The 19783-nt window shown below is 39.6% G+C and overlaps 1 protein-coding gene across 2 annotated transcripts in view; it reads left to right on the top strand.

Annotated features, from left to right (window-relative positions):
• The window catches only part of LOC139454168 (short transient receptor potential channel 7-like), a 77065-nt gene that overhangs the window by 41399 nt on the left and 15883 nt on the right, over positions 1-19783 (top strand). For both annotated transcript variants that reach the window (XM_071235711.1, XM_071235712.1), the window contains exons 6-10: positions 2129-2293; positions 5505-5772; positions 7493-7632; positions 9452-9539; positions 19595-19746. In XM_071235711.1, the coding sequence (XP_071091812.1) occupies positions 2129-2293; positions 5505-5772; positions 7493-7632; positions 9452-9539; positions 19595-19746 (813 nt within the window). The remainder of the gene's footprint in view (positions 1-2128; positions 2294-5504; positions 5773-7492; positions 7633-9451; positions 9540-19594; positions 19747-19783) is intronic.

Here is a 19783-nt window from a genome sequence, read left to right as displayed (position 1 = left end):
ACAGGGAGGTGATCGGATTCACTTCAGGACTCTACAACTAAATCCAGTGCAGATTCAAACAACCTGGAAGATGCAATGACATAATCTGTTAAACTTTTTCCGTTAGAAGAAATAAATGTGAACGCTCGAGTTAAATCGGCTGTTTTACGGCCATTGACTATGTGAATTCCCCCTATTCTACACACGTCCAACAGACCCAGACCAAATCGATCGATTGTTTCACGGGCCTGCGTTGCAAGAGGATCACGAACATATCACGAAGCTGAACTAGGTCAACATCCGACTCATCATCAACAATAAAGTCCTCGTTGTATCCATTGCGTGCATTGAAATTGACTATAAACATTATTTCAATCTCAGATCCATATTCACTTTTGATTGTAGCTATATAAGTGTCAAGTACCTCAGGACGGTGATGTTCATCCATGCTGTATACCGATGAATGTCGGGCTGAATGTATACAGATCCCGTTATAGTAGTTCCCCTGTTTATCGAAGATGAAACACGAAAAAACACAGAGGTCATCCACTCGTCATGAATCCTATTGAAACATTAGAAATACAATTATGAATATGCACAGCCATACTCCGTGAATAACGCCGTACATTCTTCAGCCTCCGTGCCACAAGCAAACATGTAAAACTAGGTAAAAGGACATTAACAAGTGACTTGTCATTTTCTTTACAAAACTCTCCATGCCAAGTCTTTACAAACATATCTATGACATGTCCTTCGCAATGATGTCCCTGATACAATTTTACATTTGTGTCAGTGACAGATCTCGTGTAAAACATCTTGTAGCTTGTAGAGGGTTCACAACACATGATGAATTGGAAAAAGGGACGTGACTCGTGTTGGTATGCCATAATTTATTAGCTAACGAAAATGCAATATCAACAGATGGTCTTTAAGACATAGCTTTACACGGGAGTATCTGATCCTTACAAAGGACATAATAATTAATGAATAGAAAATAACACTTAGTCACTTGAGGCACCCTAACATCCTTGAATTCAGTTCATTTCAGAAAGTACATACAAACTGCATATATAAAACGTTTGAAGCGTCAGTAAAATTATGTATCGAAAATTCCTTCTCGATTTGAAACGAATGGTTTACGTTCTGGTATAAGTCAGAATGAGCAAGTTGTTGTCGAAACGAATACCACCGTCAGGTATTCGGATACTTTGATGTATACGTTTTAGCATCTGGCATACCGAATATACACTCTAATATTGGTGCGAAGGTGATCACCACAAGCATAACTGCAAAGAATTCAATATAACAACTGATATTGGCCTATTAAAGTGTCTAGATTCCAAGCTAATGAGTATTATATAGATATCTAGTTCTACTGGTATCAACACTGAGCAAAAGGGAACGTTGAGTCGCCCTGAATATTTCCATGATGGGAATATCACACGAATCTGACATGGGCATTGTCCTTATTTCTGGGTACGCTCCATTGATACATCTTGAACTTCCGCGCTCCATGTACTTTGTTTTCTGGATGAAGTATAAGTGAGTGAGTGAGTGAGCCGCCTTTAACAGTATTCCAGTTATATCACTCATCAGCTTAATGTGGGAGGAAATCCCGAAGTGATGCAAGTCTCAGACGTTTACCACTTCGGTGAAACGCACGAGCACGGGTATGGTGCTGACAAACCTAAAAACATGATCAAGGCGAACCGGGATTCAAACCAACAATCATAGGTTTCTGGCGTGCCCAAGGGACGTAACTCTGCACAGCGAATCGCAGCGCCCTAGACAACGGAACAACCCGTTCCCCCGGATAAAGTATAAAGTAGTTCCTCCAGCGCCCGGTATAGGACATGAAAGCCACCCTTTGTTCATTACTTACCGAATATAGAGCTGATACGATGGGAATACAAACTCAATAGCCTTGTGACTTTCAAAGATATAAGACCGTCATTTTATAAATGTACCTATGATATTATCTTCTTGACAACGCATCCTCACGTTAAAACTCAAATAACAAGTTCATGCTGATGACTTCCCTTTCACACGGAAGGCTTGGTAAGTTGGTTAATTCATAAGAATTGCCGTTAGCAATCCCTTTCATCAGTGTTACTTCAAACCTGGGTTTCAAGGTTTCTTTTCATTTCAGTTCGTGGCCCACCCTAACTGCCAGCAGCGACTTGTGCATATGTGGTACCATGGCTTGAGATCGTGGGAACGCAGCGGCAGTATCCGACGCCTTGCCATTGTCTGCATGTTCATCCTCGCCTACCCATTCCTCGTCTTAATGTCTCTAGTGTATCCCACCGGAAAGGTAAGTGCTGTCCGATCAACTAGCATAGTAAATGTTTCCCGCTGGAAGCTTTTTTTTAAAATGACTGTAAGAAACAAGCCTTATGTCTCTATTCTTTCGCAAAAGCATTATTTTAAGCAAGTCTTTTTGTCGTTATATTCAGGATCACTTTGACCTTCTGACAACCCGATGATAACTGATAACGTTAACATTTAATTATGTCGAAAAAAACATACATGTATTTTTAGATATACGGGATTTAATGAATATTGGAAGCTTAAAATTTCATTGGGACCGGCAGCTTTAGCCGAAGCTTTTAATTTAATAGAACCTTGTTCATCATACTGTTGATGACGTTATATGCTTCCATGATAACCGAGCCGGTTGCAATTGGCTAGCAGGAAAAACTAAATAGAAGTTATCCCTGAATATCATTCTTCGGACTTAATATTTCGTTTTTAATGTGAACCTATTTTACCAAGACGAATGGGACATTATTTTCTCTAATTGAATTGAAAAAAGAAAGACAGTATTACTTAAGTTTCACGTCCATTTTCAAATTGCAGTATATAAATAATTTTAACTGTTTGGTCATTATTTGAGGAACATAATGATATTTGTTACACATAATTATAGTTATTGATCATTATATCAAAGTGGCCACTCACTGTCAAGCAGTAATAAATAACCACGATGAGACATTTTGTCATGATCGATCAACGAAAGTTCCCTGAAACAAGACCAATAAATGTATTCTCCGACCAATATAGTCTCCATGCAGTGGCACTGTGTCAAGCTTTTTATACGGATGAAACGGCCCAATTGACGTTAGTCAGTCAAGTGCTGTCATCCAAAGACAAATTCGAGCGTATACAAAATAACATAATATCAATAAGTGTGTACGTCAGGTGGTCCTTGTACTCTTTAGGTCTTAAAGAGAATTAATGAGATTAACGTGACACGATGAGAATAGAGGTGAATTATGTGTAGGTTTAAATTTCTCGTTTTAACAAGGAGATATGTTTCGCTGTTGACAGAGTAAAACATGTACAAGTACATCTATATCAGGCAGATCTGAGAGAAACTCTTAAATAAAAACAACGATGTCAAAAAGGATATATTTATATATAAAATGTCTGTTCGAGGTATGTGCCAGTTCTCTCACTTGTAGGTTAATATTCCTTTCTTGTCATAACCACGCTCTCCCAGTCAAGGTAACCAACTCTCTCCAACATGCATTACGACTGCTCCTATTGAGGCTCACAATATATTCCAATGTCTATAATCAGGCAATAGGTAGTTTGACTGAAAAATAAGTCAATATACACATTGACTGAATCTTTCAGTCACTCAGGCAGTGTACTACCGACTGAAATTTGCATTCAATATACGTAGTGCATGAAAAATGAGACTGGGTTTTAGATAGCTTGAGTGAAACAAACAGGACTCCGTAATTTAACCTCCCCACTTACGAAAAGGAACTTCTCAAAGTATGCAGTTTACACAGTACATTTGAATCAATCTGATGTTAACAAGTGTCAACACATTTACAAATTATCTTTGTTTTTTCTTAATAAATAGAAAAGCAGATGAGAAGACAGGTAGTTAATTAGTCAAATTATGGACATCAGTGACATGAAACAGCATGTTTAGCATCCAGACAGTTAGTTAGTCAAATAATAGGTAGCATCGACCTGAAACAGTCTTCTCATCAAATAACCTGACTAGAATCCAGATAAGTACAATGGTTACATGTCAAAACAAAAGTTGACAGTGATACTATTGCATTGCTCTGTCAACTTGTCCATTGGCTACTTCAATGGACACTTCGTTTCATGAACAGTTGTTGAAAGAGAAAGTCTGATAACAAGTCCTTTTTATAAACTTAGAACGAATATTTAACTTGAAGAACTCAAAGAAGCTGGCTCTGATAAAACCCCTCGTCAGTATTATATCCTTGGTCGGTAGGAATTCTTTTCAGTGTGGTGATCTTGGAAAGTTTATTCGCCATACTTACGATCGATGATATGTTTGACATCATTAGGACAGGGCACGTTCAAACTGGTCATGTTTGACGTGACAAAATGTTTGAAAGCATTAACTAAATTTGCCAATATCACTCGTGAGGTAGCAGAGCTGTACAAATCTCTTTGCACTGAATGTCCGAAGAAGCGAAAACGAATCACAGCGAAGGGCGTGGTTCATAAACCCATCCACATATCGACATGCAGCTAATGGCTAAGTGCTCATACAAGTGGATAATGGTATATCAGAACCATCTCACAAAGTTTTGTGAAATCTTATGTGCAAACAGCATCACTGTAATCTAAGTCATATATTATTTGACATTATATTGTGTATGTTCTATTACTGAACTGCATGTCATATCAAAAAAGATAAGTAACATAAAAAAGGACTCCAGTATTCCTTTATGTTTAAAGAGCCAATCAATTCATTGTGGAAACATGTGTAATTACTTATAGAAGTTACTTGGATCTTTATAAGATCAAAAAAGGTCCCAATTTGGGAGATTCAATTATGGAGTCTAATTCGTTCAGTCAGTCTGTCAAAAATACAGTTTCATGTTTCAGGCAATATGTATCTTGACTGAAAATATTCAGACAATATACATATTAAAAATAATCCAAAGCAATCCAATCCAAGGATGACAAAGTAGTACACTGGGGTTCAGGAGATTAGAATAAGAACTAAGTTTTTTTAACAGAAAAACACAGATATATTTTTGAATGATCTGTGTTCAAGCTGAACCATTGTGTAGATGATAAGGTTATGTCCCATGTCGGCACCCCGCCTCACCTTTGGCCGTGTTGTTGACTATGTATGTAGCTGTTTAACAAATGCTGTTGCACCTTGAAGGTTTGTTTCTAACAAAGGTATTTTGATACCAACAATCCAAAACCACTTCACAGCCACATTTCCCAACATAAGGGTAATATATATATTCAGCTTGCTTTAATGTCCCCGTCTCATTAGCAACGGTACTCTGAATGTTAATATTCGCTTATATATTTCTCCTGAGACGTGTAAGTGTGCTGGGTGCTGTGGATGCCTGCACACCTGCATCACCCACATTGACCCATCGTGGACGTTAACGTATACGTACCCAAGACCCTTTACCTCGGTGTTGTAAGTTATGTGATAAGGACGGTTTCAACTTAATGTACCAACCATTGTATTTTACGAATAAGATTTCATACTTGTCTTGTTTCAGTTTGCGAGGGTCCTCCTGTATCCCTTTGTGAAGTTTCTCACTCACTCGTTCTCCCAACTCGTGTTCCTGGTGATTATCGTGGTGTCCACGGCAGAGTCGTCCTACACAATTTCCAACGAGAAGACGCTCAAAACGCTTTATCCTGTCGACTTCCGGCGGTATCACGAATTCCGAAATTTGACGAAGAAAGAATTGTTCGATATCGACTTTCCTCTGAGGTCGTATGCGCCCACGGTGACGCAAGTGCTGTTGACGCTTTGGATTTTAGGTAATCAGAAACAGTGGGGACGACCATTAGGTAGCATCACCACAGACATGACTAAGAACTATATTTTTTGGTGTGTGTTTGTTGTTTAACGACACACTCAACAATATTCCAGCTGTGTGACGGCGGTCTGTAAATAATCGAGTCTGGACCAGACAATCCAGGAATTGATATCATGAGCTAATTGATAGAATGGGATACGATGACATGCATCAACCAGGTCAGCGAGTCTGACCGCACGATCCCGTTAGTTGCCTCTTACGACAAATTATCTGCCTCTTTTGGCAAGCATGGGTTCCTGAAGACCTATTCTTCACGGGTACTGGGAACTATTATCACTTGTAGATCGATTCTAGAGGTATTTCGATCATGATACTTTGGTCAGTATTAATGTACACGTGGAACTTTAAGTGATGCCAGGCTGTGGCGTGAGGACGACAGTGATTATGATTACACAACTGGCCACCCTTGTATTTAAACCCGTTGGGGAACCATGTCAGAATTGATGTAGGTCCCCAGCTCAACAGGTCGTAATTGGGACGTGTCGTCAGGTTCGGTGAAACAGCTGATTGGGTGTCGTGAATCGTTGCCCATGCTTTCAGACACTGGATTGCCTTGTCTAGACTGGATAATATGTAGAATTGGAATACTGCTGCGAAGGCCAATACCAGCTCAGCTGTAGTCCAACTTAAACATTTTACTCACGCTTCTTTGAAATGAAAATAGGAGTTATATCCCTTGGATTGTGTGACCAAGCATCATCACACCAATGACAGTATAACCTTGTCAATCCGAATTATACACATGTTCTTTCCTATCCGAATTACCTAAAGGACTTGACATTTACCATTGCCCTGGGTAATATTTTCAATAATGTATTTGTTGACCCGAATGCAAAATGCATCAAAGTAGCAATAATCAGAAATAACCAATCTAATTAAAATCAGATCTTAGTTCTCGCTACCGCTGAAGAAAGATCTGAGGACATCCCATTACGGGTCACGTCAGACCGACTTTGCGCGAACTTTGACCGACCAATGGAATGACCAATCAGAAGGCAGCTTTCTCGTGCTTTACGACACTAATTTCAAATTGGCGACTACGCTTCGAAACATATTATGACAAATTCTCGATTACAAATTTGAAACCTGAACAAAAAACATTCTGGAATGGCTAATAGATGGTCTAGATTGTATGGATTCTGTCGTTTAACCCGTAACTATTGTTCGGAGTTAAAGTTTTCGAGGGTGCATGATTATAATTCACATTCCGACTGGCACTTTCATAATCTGGTAAGCGGTGCTCTGACTGGTCGGATGAAAGGTCGTTCTGACGTGACCCCTAATGGGATGTCCTCAGATCTTTGTTTAGCGGTAGCGAGAACTGAGGTCTGATTTTAATGAGATTGAGAAATAACTGATATTGATAAGGTATGCCTTTAATTCCTTAGAATTCCATAGAATTTAAAGGTATACAGTAGAATCCGATTATTCCGAAAACCCCTTTCATCTGGACGACTATTGCTGGTAAGGGTACTAGTTAAAGGGTCAATACTACGTATCCATGACTTGTTTGGTCAGCACATTGTTTTTAACCCGAAAGCCTTACCGTCAGCATAGATTAATCCATCAATCAGCATGAAATGAGGTTTTTTTCTAATTTCACATATGTATATATTAACATCACATGATGCTTGCTATCATACTTAAATATGTTCTGACAGGTTTTACATGCGCCGAATGCAGCCAGATATACGTGACAGGCCTCATCGGACATGTGAAGAATTTATTCAACTTGTTAGATTTCATGGTTCTTTCAACTTACTCTGGTGCCTTTACTCTTACCTACTTCACAATGATCAAGGTCAGTAATCACTTGTATACACCGCCCCTTTCTTGCCATAAAGAACTTGACCAATAGTTTTCTTATTCGTTGTCAGATCTCAAGCTAGTCTGAAATCCATATTGGTGACAGGGGATATTGATAATCGATTCTACATTCTCTAAATATCTGGCAAATCATGTCCTAACTATGTTTTGAAGACATAAGGTTGTCTAGACTACATTTGTTGTCCATTTATAGCAACATTTTTACATCGATATGCAACATAGATTTGATGTCGCACATGTTTAGCAATACACCGGATTCGTGTAGGCCATTGCGTCATTGCACAGTGTCAGTCACAAAATTACGTATTGCTGTTGATTGTAATAGTACTCGTATAAACCAAAATAAATAAACCTGGGTAGTATGTCCGTGGTGGTGTTAATTGGAGAAGGTAGGAGTGAAATGACCTTGAGCCAAGGCCGCTTATGTACATTGCACAGAAGCTACCTGTGTACCATTTTCTTGAAGGTCGTCACTCAGAGGCCGCGTGGAACCAGCTTCGTAGGCCGTACGGCGTGTGCATTGAAGGGATGATAGCAGAGTTAACGCTGGTTAAAACGGTTATGTAGTCGTACCAGTAATGTTATCTTTGTCCAAAGATCTCTCACTTTCTGTAATAAGTTGTAATACGTTTTGGGCAGTTAGAACAACATTTGGTGGATGCTTTAGGGACGGCGCAAAAACTTGCTTTTCTTGGGGGAGTGTCGTAAATCGATACATTTTGTGCCCTTGATTTTTCTGTGTCTGCAAATTAATTTTGCTGTGATTGATCGTCATTTCTATGTTAATGTATCACCAATTCTGCAATGATTTATCTATACATGTTAGTCTATGTACGATTCTCATTTCTACTGTAATCGATCCGCATTTCTACAATGGTTGATCCGCATTTCTACTATGTACATCATTATGATTGATAACCCGTTCAACAATGACTCATCATCGTTTTATCTCTGGCAGATCAGCAGCACAACGTACTCTAATCCGCTAGGCATGGTGTGTGTGGTGTGTGTGTGCGTGCGTGCGTGCGTGCGTGTGTGTGCTGTGTGTGTTCGTGTGTGTGTATGGTGTATGTGCGTGCGTGCGTGCGTGTCCCAGTCCCAGTCTATGAGGTATTGCTACGTGATTTATATAGTAGAGTATATGTGGTGCCAGCTCACCGATGTTGTGGTATGGCAGATGCTGGAAGTCCTGCGATGGTAATTCCATGGGAGATCATGAATTGCCTGGCCAGTGTAATGACTTGGACATCGGAAGATTGGTTTCCTGTTCGATCCATTCTTGGTTGTTTTGTGTTTGATCGATGTCACACTGATCCTTTTACCAACAGTCCGTTTGATTCCATGTTTGAAATGTGTTAGCATGGCTAATTATCACTTACTACAGTTTAACAGCATCTAATGATAACGAATGACACACGTGCACCGTCATCGTTTCATTCCATCCTTTAAAATGACTTTGTGAAATGTCAACCAGGAGCAAATTTTTAATATGTATTAAATGTGAAAGGTCAACGCCACAAAATAACCAATCTCGATAATTCGGCGAAACAAATTTCATTGAGCGCAAGGTAAGACAGCGGTGAAAATTATTTGAAAGGATCACTGAAAATCTTTGGTGACACCAGGTATTTGCGAAAACACCACACATTTAATATGGTTTGATTGTTTTCTTTACATTGTATAATACCAACCTTGAACGATACATTAATGATAAATACTCAATTTTCAAATGGATCAGGATGAATCAAGTGAATTCTTGTTCTATTAGAATGTGATATTAATTTACATTTCAGTTCCACTTAGCCGTGGACTATATTGCTAAAGCCAATCTGACAGCCGATATAGAGACAACCCACAGCAGCCTGTATTGGCTCAATGCAGGTAGGACGACATCAATCGTTGTCATGTGTCAGCACCGTCACAAGTCCCCTGGAACACGTATATCGTCATGATGCATTCTGTGTTATAGATTTACATCTTGAATCCAGTGCAACTTATTTTCTTTCGTATTATGCCATCTTGCATTACACATTACACTTCGTCATTGCACTAACGCACATTTATGGAATGGATGTTGCTCAAAGGCATGTAATTCAAGATATCGAATATTCCTCAGTATCATGCGTAACAGAAATAATGTTATCTTTATCATATTGGGATCAAATACGATGTAGCCTAGTGGTTAAAGGGTTCGCCCGAAAACCCGGGTTTGAATCCCGACGTTTGTACAATGTGCTAAGACCCTTTCTGGTGTCCCCCGCCGTCATATTGCTGGAATATTGCTAAAAGCTGTGTAAAACCAAACTCACTCACTCAGCAAATGCGTGACTTGTTCTTGAAGATATCATATGAACTGTAGTTTATACGAGTGTAGATGCATCTGAAGATTTAGGGGAATAATAATTTCAACAGATTGGAAATGAACATTCTACCAAGTTATTCTTGTGTTCTGTTCACATGTAGCGGGTATTTGTAAATTTCATCGTCAATTAGAACAACATCAGTTGTGGATTAGGAGCAGGTGCAAGATTTAACTAACATATTGGCTTTGTTTCTTTTGTATCTCAACATGACATTGTTGCTTTATATGAATAGTCAATAGAAAATTACTTTAGTGACATTTTCCCAGAATATAAACGTTTTTGTTTACCCGCCACAAACAAAGGTTCGGGAGGTATACTGGTTTTTATAAAATATTCACTGGTAAATAGAGGTTATCACGCGAGTGTGTTTGGGGATGGTAAATATCCTGCATTAGGAATAAACATTGTATTTAGCGAGCCTTGGCGAGCTAAATACATAGTGTTTATTCCTAATGCAGGATATTTACCATCCCCAAACACACAATCGTGATAACCTCTTTATCATATAATGTCATTCTTTAATTCTGTGTTTCAAAATCGCTTTCCCTCGCTCACAAACATTACCGAAACATTGCGAGTTTTCCTGGAATGCGCGCATTAATATTTATTACGTCACAGGGTAAGTGATGTGTCAGTCGGACAGTGACAGTAGCCAGTATAGTTCCAACTAAAATCTGTTTCTTATACAGTGGCGAAGCAACATATACACAAAACAACAGTTGTTTTAAATTGCCTTTCGCGGCAATCCATGGGTCTATTCGCTAGAGTAACTGCCCTTTGTCAAAGGGAAACTACTCTAAACCTAGTCTATGAGACGTCACGGCCACAGTCAGATGTTGTTGACAGTCGGTCTGTTCCGTCATAACGTTAAGAAGTGTAGTCAGATGTACACACGGCGACAAAACGAAACAAGGTAACAATTCAAACTATTTTAATTTGGAGAGAAGGTTTCAAGCCGCAGGGGTCTACAAGCACAGATATGGCTACTGATCCCGCTTGGCTCGGCCTCGTGACCTCGCAAAATTGTTTCGAAATTTATATCTCCAAAGTTGCCCAAACTTATTAAATGCCTTAGCTACGTCACAGTAAGACACTGATTTTCAGTATGTTAGACTGTTTTTTTTATAATGATAGCAATTATCCCTGTAGTTTATCCAGATTCCCGATGGTTAATTCTGACTCGATCGCCGAATGACGAGGGCGACGCCATGTTTGTTTATAAACAGTGAAAGTAGTCCTACTTGACCTTTGATATTTGCATCTCTATCCGCATATGACCCCAACGGATATCGTTTTTATCCGTTGGCTTTATCCTGTCGAGAAACCTACCCATTATATGATAAAATATGTTATTGATACGATATAAGAGAAAATGTTATTACTATTCCGTTGGATAAAAGAATGTTTGGTTTCAGTATATATTAGGTGTGTTTACATACATGATGTATATCCAACCGGTGATATCGACCTGGTATGATAACAAAGATAGACAAAATAGGGTAGAGATTTTGCTGCATTTTTTATTGAGTACCCAGCTGTTTCTATCATTGTACTTGGATTTGTTTGTGTGTTGTTTCACGCCGCACTCCAGTGTGACGTTGGACTCTATCGAGAACGATGTTATTCGCCATGTCGAAAGTAATTATTTCTTAGTACATTTCTTTACACAATTTGAGATGGACAGATATTGGAACTGACTATCAAATCGGTGACTGTACATTTTATGGGCATTGAGGGTCTCGTATGGTAGATCATGTTTTAGCATCGAGTGACATGTTCCCCGATGATGATGATGATGATGATGATGAATGTCGTGAACGGTGCCATAACTAAAGATAACCATACCCTATTAAGTATAACAAAGTTTGCAATGAATACAGCTACCTATGTAGAATCAAGAAGGACCAGTATGTACAATGTAAAAGGGTGACCTTGAAAATGCAGCAGCGGGAAAATCTAAACGTTTCTGGGATACGAGAAAGCGTGTGTCTGGACGACCGCAACGCCCCAATCCTATTGATATTCAAAACTAGAGGAACTAGTTCTCGTCGCAGTATTCTAAACAGATGGTTATTCAGGATAATCTTGGTGAGGTTGAGGACATAGTCCAGGCTATGTGCAAGAACTGACAGTTGACATATTAAAAATCCCTATCTCCAGATCCGAACATTTTGAAAGCATCAGAGCCAAGAAAAATAATAAATCAGCTGGTCTTGACGACATCGGTAGTGAATATCTAAAATATTCGCCCGCTGTTATAATACCTTATTTAGAAATCATATTTAACAGCATTTATCCAAACGGTGTTTTCCCTGAATGTATTGGGCTGCAACACTTGATAAAATGTCTGAATGTCAGTCGGGGTTTCGAAAAAGTTATTCAACTATTGATAATTGTTTTGTTTTAAACTCTGTCATTCAGTTATCTTTCACGTAATTGAGATAAATTATATGCAGAGTTTATTGATTTCTTTTAAGCATTCGACTCCATTCAGCGTCATCTATGGAAGCTATTGTACAAAAATGGTTTGAGTGTTAACATGGGTAAAATGTTACAATCAATCTATAGTAATGTAAAGGCTTGTGTTCGTTCAAACAACAGAGTATCTGGTACATTTAATTGCTTTGTGGATGTGAGGCATGGGTGTATGCTTAGTCCCTTTTTCATAAACGAGTTGGTTATTGAAATGGAACAAAATCTTCGTTTGGTGTTAGAATAAATTACTGGCGTCGAATGCTTTAAATAGTATTGCAATTCAGACAAGAAAGGTGTTCACGATCCTGTTAAGTAGTATACATTCCTTGAAACCATACTCGCCTCACTTTAACAAAGATAACATCAATACTTTCCTACGGGGCTGAAATTGGGGGTTCAGTGACCTAGACCCATTAGAAACAGTTCAAATGTGTACCTGTAAGCGTCTTTTTAACGTAAAGTTATCAATTACAAATAATGGAGTGTTACGCGAGTGTGGAAGATGTTCTATTCAGTGGCTTACTGTTTTGAAATGTGTCAAATATTGGCACCCAAAACAATGTGACAATATGTTACGGACGACGTGAATGGGTTAACGAAACTGTTATTTTCAGATTAGGATTTGGTGATGCCTGGTACTTTCAAACACGTGGTTATAAAATCTTCTTTCAGGTTTGGCACAGTGATCCGTCCGAAAGTCCCCAAATGGCTTATTTTGCACATCCATTTCATATGGGAACTATTTGAGTAGTATAACTGTAAACTGTTTTCGGTTCAGTTTTCACGATTTAGAATTCGTCGACGACATTTCAATATTCCTCATGAATTTAGAAAATGTAAAGTTTGTAACCTAAACCATATCGAAAAAGAATATCACTTTTAGTTAATTTGTCCAGGTTATAGCCATCTTAGACACAGTTTTCATCTAAATCTAAATTTTACATCTTTCCAAATATTCTGAAGTTTAATACTCTACTGTCATCGCAAGACCCTATAATCAATGTGAAAGCAGCAAAGTACTTGTTTCACGCCAATTGCTGTAAAAACACAAATACTCCAACTTTGATAATATGCAATTATGTTAAAACTGCTTTTTAAAGAAAAGAAAAGCAAGGAATGAGTTGTATTTGATAATGTTTGCCCCTAACTTGTATTTCGTTTGTACAAAGAGGCCGGTGGCCTACAAGTACTCAATAAAGCGAAGACCAATTATTCGTAATAGAATACACGTTTTCTCAGGAACGACATATAGCAGAGCCATGGACTTGTGTAAGTGACTGCACCTTTCATATTCCAATAACCTCTCAACACCGACAACTTGGTTGTTATTTACAGGTTTTCTTTATGGGTCATTACTGCCGTGTCATTTAACCAATTTTGTTAAATCTTGGTACAAAGGTGTATCTATGGACACTGTACAATTTGACTTTATTTACGTTACTGCCTTGCTTCCATGGCAAAGGAAAGTGGCGTCTGCAGACCTGATTGATTCAAATTTAGTATTTTGGTACAATCTATTTCAGGACTTAACTGAATAGGTATTCTTACCATCATGGCGATGTAACCGAGGCATCTGATTGGTCGAAATGTACTTGTTTGATTTCGTTTAAAGACATTTAGATATATTATTGCACACAAAGCACATTTTATTACAATAGCCAAGGGATGGAGTCATCTTGGTCGAAAGTTAGAAATAGACTATTTAACCATACTAATAAAGGCTCTCTGTGAAACTAAGTGTGAATGATCAGCACAACACCCACTTGTATAGCTTCATTCAGAAATCCAAGATGGCCTCCCTAAGAGGTCTCAGACATCTACATGAGTCTATTTATGAATTCCTTTCGAAAACCCTTGTGAACATCAATTCATTAGATTATTTGTTCATTGTTTCCCCGCAACGAAGTTAGGGGGTAAAATGGAATCAGCGTGTCCGCCCGTCTCTCGGTGTCTCCGCAGAAAATGAGTTTCCGGACAATTCCTTCTGATCTCATTGACTGATTTCAATTAAACTTTGTACACGTGGTCACAACAACATTGCAATTATTGTTGTTTTCATTACGGCGGAGTTATTGCCTTTTATTTCGTCGTCATTTCAGTTTGTCTGGGCAACTAAACTAATACAGCCGTGATATATTAGGAATAATGTTAAAAGCGGCGTTAAAACCAACTCGCTCACTAAACTACTACATCGATTTCTTTCTGATATGTACGTAGATGTAGCCACGGACACTGCACGGCATGCCTCCATTACCAATGTGGCACCATGGCAATCGACCTCTGATTGGTCAAAATTTAGAAATTATCCGATTTCGTTCAAATTTCGTATATTGACATGTTATGGTACTCCGAACTCAACAACATAAGTTCTGGTTTTACATTGTCAATGGAAAAGAGACCCCTGGTTGCTCCTTTGAATACGCTACCCTATTTCGTATAATCTTCAAAAGACAGAGGCTGCGTATATGTCGTCAAATATGATTGTAGAGGGACGTTTGGATACTTATGTTAACATTATCATACGTCTGTGGGAGGTATTTAATTCCCCATCGGACAGTTCTTGTTACCTTTTTATCCATACATGTACATGCAAGATGTCCGAAGGCTTATGTGACGTGTTGTCGTCCGTCTTTGTACGGCATGCGTCATCCGTCATGCAAAATCTATTCACAATCCAATACGAGTTGTTCATAAAATATACTAGCCACATAAAGAAACTGTGCACGGAGAAAATATATTCTGGATTGAAATACAACACAGCAAGAACAAAATGATGCAGACGCTGTAGCAGCTGAATGATCGGACCATAAGAAAATGTCAACGGGACCTGAACAACATCTGTTACGATGACGTCAGAAGATCGAAATGGAGTAGGGGGTCATACGACAAAGTCACAAACTCAATAACGGGTATGACCACCCTGTGCGTGAATCACAGCAGTGCATCGGCGACGCATGGAGTCCACCAAATGGGCATGGAAGGCCTGGGGAATGGCCTGCCATATCCTCCTTAAATCCTGTGCCAAGTCACGGACGTTATCTGGAGGATGTGGAAGACGACGCAGACGGCGCTCCATTTCATCCCACACATACTCTATTGGGGAGAGATCTGGAGAAATTGCAGGCCATCGCAGTAACATGACATTGTTATAGTGAAGGAAATCCATTGCGACCCTAGCCGTGTGAGGACGAGCGTTGTCCTGTTGAAATGTCAATCCCGGGCCATGACGTTGCAGGAAAGGAATGACCACAGGCCTCAGAATCTGATCTCCGTAGCCAACCCCGGTGAGATTACCCTGAACAACCACCAAAGGGGTTCGGTGCCGTGCTGTTATCCCACCCCAAATCATCATAGAGCCACCTCCAAAACGATTCCTCTCCACAATACAGTTGCGTGCATAACGTTCTCCCAAACGCCGGTAGACACGTTGGCGCCCGTCACTGTGGAAAATGTTGAACCTCGATACATCTGTAAAGACAACATTTCTCCACCATATTCGAGGTTGGCGAACACGATTTCGACACCATCTTAGACGGTTGACTCGATGACGGTGTGTCAGGATGGGACGTATGGCAGGGCGTCGTTGTCGAATCCCGTACTGACGTAAACGATTCCTGACAGTGTTGGGATGGATACGGCGCAGTCCAGGAATTGTCTGGGACGTCGTTACTGCCGTTTGGAACCTGTGTCGGAGATGTGTAACTCGAATCCATCTGTCCTGATTTGGCGTCGTTACTCGGGGACGTCCTAAAGGTGGGTGGTCGGCAACGTCATTTGTGTTCTGATAACGCCTCACTAATGCCGATATCGTGTTACGTTGGCATTGGAAATGTGTTGCCACCTGTTGTTGCCTCATTCCCGCTCGGATCATTCCAGTGGCTTCATGACGCTGTGCAGCTGTCAATCTTGGCATGATTTGCTTGTGATATGCTTGTGTCTGCGCCTGAGAAGTTTTGAATTTTTGAATGACCACAGATCATGCTTTCCAAAGTGACAGCGAATTTTGAGTTGCACATGCTGTGTACAGCTGCACAGAATGCACGTGCAGTAACACATTGCACGTCCATAGGCCCCCATCAATGACGTCATATCGCATGGTACGTGCATGAGCGTTTGAATGTCTCCAATAATTGCTGTGTTCAAACCTATATTTCATATATGGACGGTGTGCCCTGATATCTATATTTTCTCCGTGCACAGTTTCTTAAATGTGGCTAGTATATGTCGAAAGATAGCATTTGCAGCTCACCTGATACAAAGTTCAAAGCTGTGCTTAAGTCAGCTCCCCCAGAAGATCGAATGGTCGGTACCTAAATGACATGAAATACTCAACAGTTCGCATGCCTAATGTTCTTTTTTTCTGTTTTCAATCAACAGTGGTCTTACCACAGGATAAACTAAACTGCTATAGAAAAGGTTTAGACTTCATATCCGAAAAATATATAATTTTAAGTGGCTATTTTGGTACTTGGGAGACCGACGGGGTGTTTTTTTTTTACAAAAAAACATCATTGCATTTGAATTCATGTCGTTTGTACTATCATATGGTTCTGGTGTATGCTCAACTGTCATATCCGTAATACTGCCTCTAAATGTCCATTATTTCATTTCTAAAACTCTGTTAATGGACCATTCTAACAACCCACCCCCATCTACGACTTGGTCTGAGCTGCTTGGTCCTCCTTTCCGTCGTTACGGTATTAGGATAGTAACGAGGTTACCTTACAGAGTATCAAAATGTAACCTTTGTAAAACAGTAACTTTGAAAGAAATCGGTTTAAAGGGTTAGGGGTTATACCTTTTAACCTTTTTATAAAGCCTGCATATAGCAACCAGGTGGTCGGTGTAGGGATTAGTCATTTGCACATCTAGACAAAGTAACGATCAATTAAATCTTCTAAGTTTCATGAATGTTCGATAAGTATTATTTCATAGTGATAACCCTTAATGTAAAATAAATATTATCTGTCCCTATCTGTTAACACGCAACCCTTAATGTATTTTATCTTACATCAAGATGTATTTTTTACATTAAGGGTTGTAAGAAGCTGTCATAGGTAAAGTGTATGAGTGAGTGAGTATGTTTTTACGCCGCTTTTAGCACTATTCCACGGGGGACACTCAAAATGGGCTTCACACATTGTACCAATGTCGAATCCTGGTCTTCGGCGTAACGAGCAAACGCTTTAACCACTAGGCTACCCGACCACACTCACATACACACATTCGCAGGAAGGCAGGCAGACGCGCGCGCACGCACGCACGCACGCACGCACGCACGCACGCACTTATTTCATGTTTTCATCGCACGTGTATTAACCTACATTTTTACCCCGGGTTAATTCTTAATGTGATTTTAACACCGTACATGTATGAACAAATCATAACGCCTTTGTTTGTTTTGAAAACCGTTGTTGTCCATATACCCTGCGGGAACATAGTGGATATGCTGGAGCACCATCAGAGGGAAAACAAATCGCCAAATCAGCAAGTTTCAATCAAAAATAAGTCTAAATATATCATATCAGTTCTTAATATTAAAAGGAGATTGCTACGGGCGAGTTAAAATGATATAATCTCAAGCAGGATATAAGAGTACTTCCGAACGAGGGCCGGATCTCGAGCTCGTGAAATCTCACATGGCTACAAATTAACAAGATATTTACAGACTAGCGGTTTCTCGAAGTCTCTCAGCGTTCTGGATTTCCGCACTTCGGCGCATCCAGTTGTGTGCTCCATAACAAGAAAAATGTTATGTCGGAAGCAAGTAATCGCTGAAGCTGTGTCTAGATCAAGGGTGATATATTTTAGATGGAAAGAAATCTTTCGAAAAAAGCGTATAATACTTTGTTAAGAAAGTGACGAAAGTAGCACATGGCCAACAAGGATTGTTTTGTGATTGTTCTTCAGAGCAAACACGACACTCACAGCCCAAAAGGTAGAATGGTTCTCGGGTGGTCCATCTGTGAAAAGTCACGTCCTTTTACCGTGCCAAGCAGTGCCTGTTATGATCCTCGGTCTGTCGGTACCAGTGTGGCTTAGCAGAGGGCTTATGTATACATCGACGACCTAATAATACCGATATACTTGTGAAAGCAACTTTAACGATATCCAGCCGAAAGTTCATTAGAGCTAAATGTGTGACTGATTTACATACAACCATTGTACTGTGCAGTTGAATATATTATGAATGTGAACGATCCAAAAACAGTGGTGTCAGCAGCGTTCCTGAATTTGTACGGAACTGGGCGTATAACTAAACACACGATTCGTCAGAACATGGTCTAAGTTTAAACCTAAACCAAACAAGGTGTCGTTATCTTGTTGACTGGTCACTATATCTTGGGTGAATTTTAGTTGGAAGCCCGACGGACCATCAAAGATACAGCACGTTATCCGTTGCTCGGGACGGGTGGAGTGCCGATATCAGATATTAGTTTGATGTATTAGTATTCCGTATTAGTATTAGTATCATGCGTTGGATCGTAAAGGTACATAGTTTTTTCACTATATATTGAGACAATAAAGTGAGATATTTTACTGAACATTTTACAAATATGCGACACAAAATATGTTTCTGTACGAAATGATTAAAGCTCACCTTAACATATGTGTCGATGTTTCCATATAAGTTTCACACATAACACAACTTTATCAGTACCACATCTATGTACACTGAAACCCCGCTTATACGGACCCCGTAACTCCGAAACACCTGCCATCCGGACTATTAATTATGGACAGTTTTTAGATTGTGTTATTATGTAAAGGGGCATTTCTACATACTTTAGATACATTAATCCGTTTTTTTGTAATCTGGGGACGATACCGACAAATTAACAATACTTCGTCATTCGAAATTTTGCTGAAATCCCCCAAAGCTCATAACGTAATGTCAATACGTTTGTCCCATTGTCCAATAACATCACTGATGAGAATGAAAAGCATAGATCATTAACACACCTCTACTCTACAAAATGCTCTTGGGATTCCAGCAATGGCAAGGGAGAGTAAATTAATTTCACTTATACATTAACCATTACAGTTGTATTGTGTTTCAATCAGTTTATGATATGTGATTGTTTTTCTTCCTGCCAGACCGGATGTACTGGAACGTGTACGACCCCATCAATTTAGCGGAAGGCATGTTTGCTGTGGGGAATATTCTAAGCTTTTCTCGCATCTCGTACCTTCTCCCTGCCAACGAGACTCTCGGGCCCTTACAGATCTCCCTTGGCAGGATGATAAAGGTAAGGGGCATAAAAAAACCGATTCTCATCATTACGT

The sequence above is a fragment of the Haliotis cracherodii genome, unplaced genomic scaffold (genome assembly GCF_022045235.1).
Source record: "Haliotis cracherodii isolate W230 unplaced genomic scaffold, xgHalCrac1.p SCAF_10, whole genome shotgun sequence".
In the NCBI taxonomy this organism is placed as follows: domain Eukaryota; kingdom Metazoa; phylum Mollusca; class Gastropoda; order Lepetellida; family Haliotidae; genus Haliotis; species Haliotis cracherodii.
This window is presented reverse-complemented; position numbering and strand designations above follow the sequence as displayed.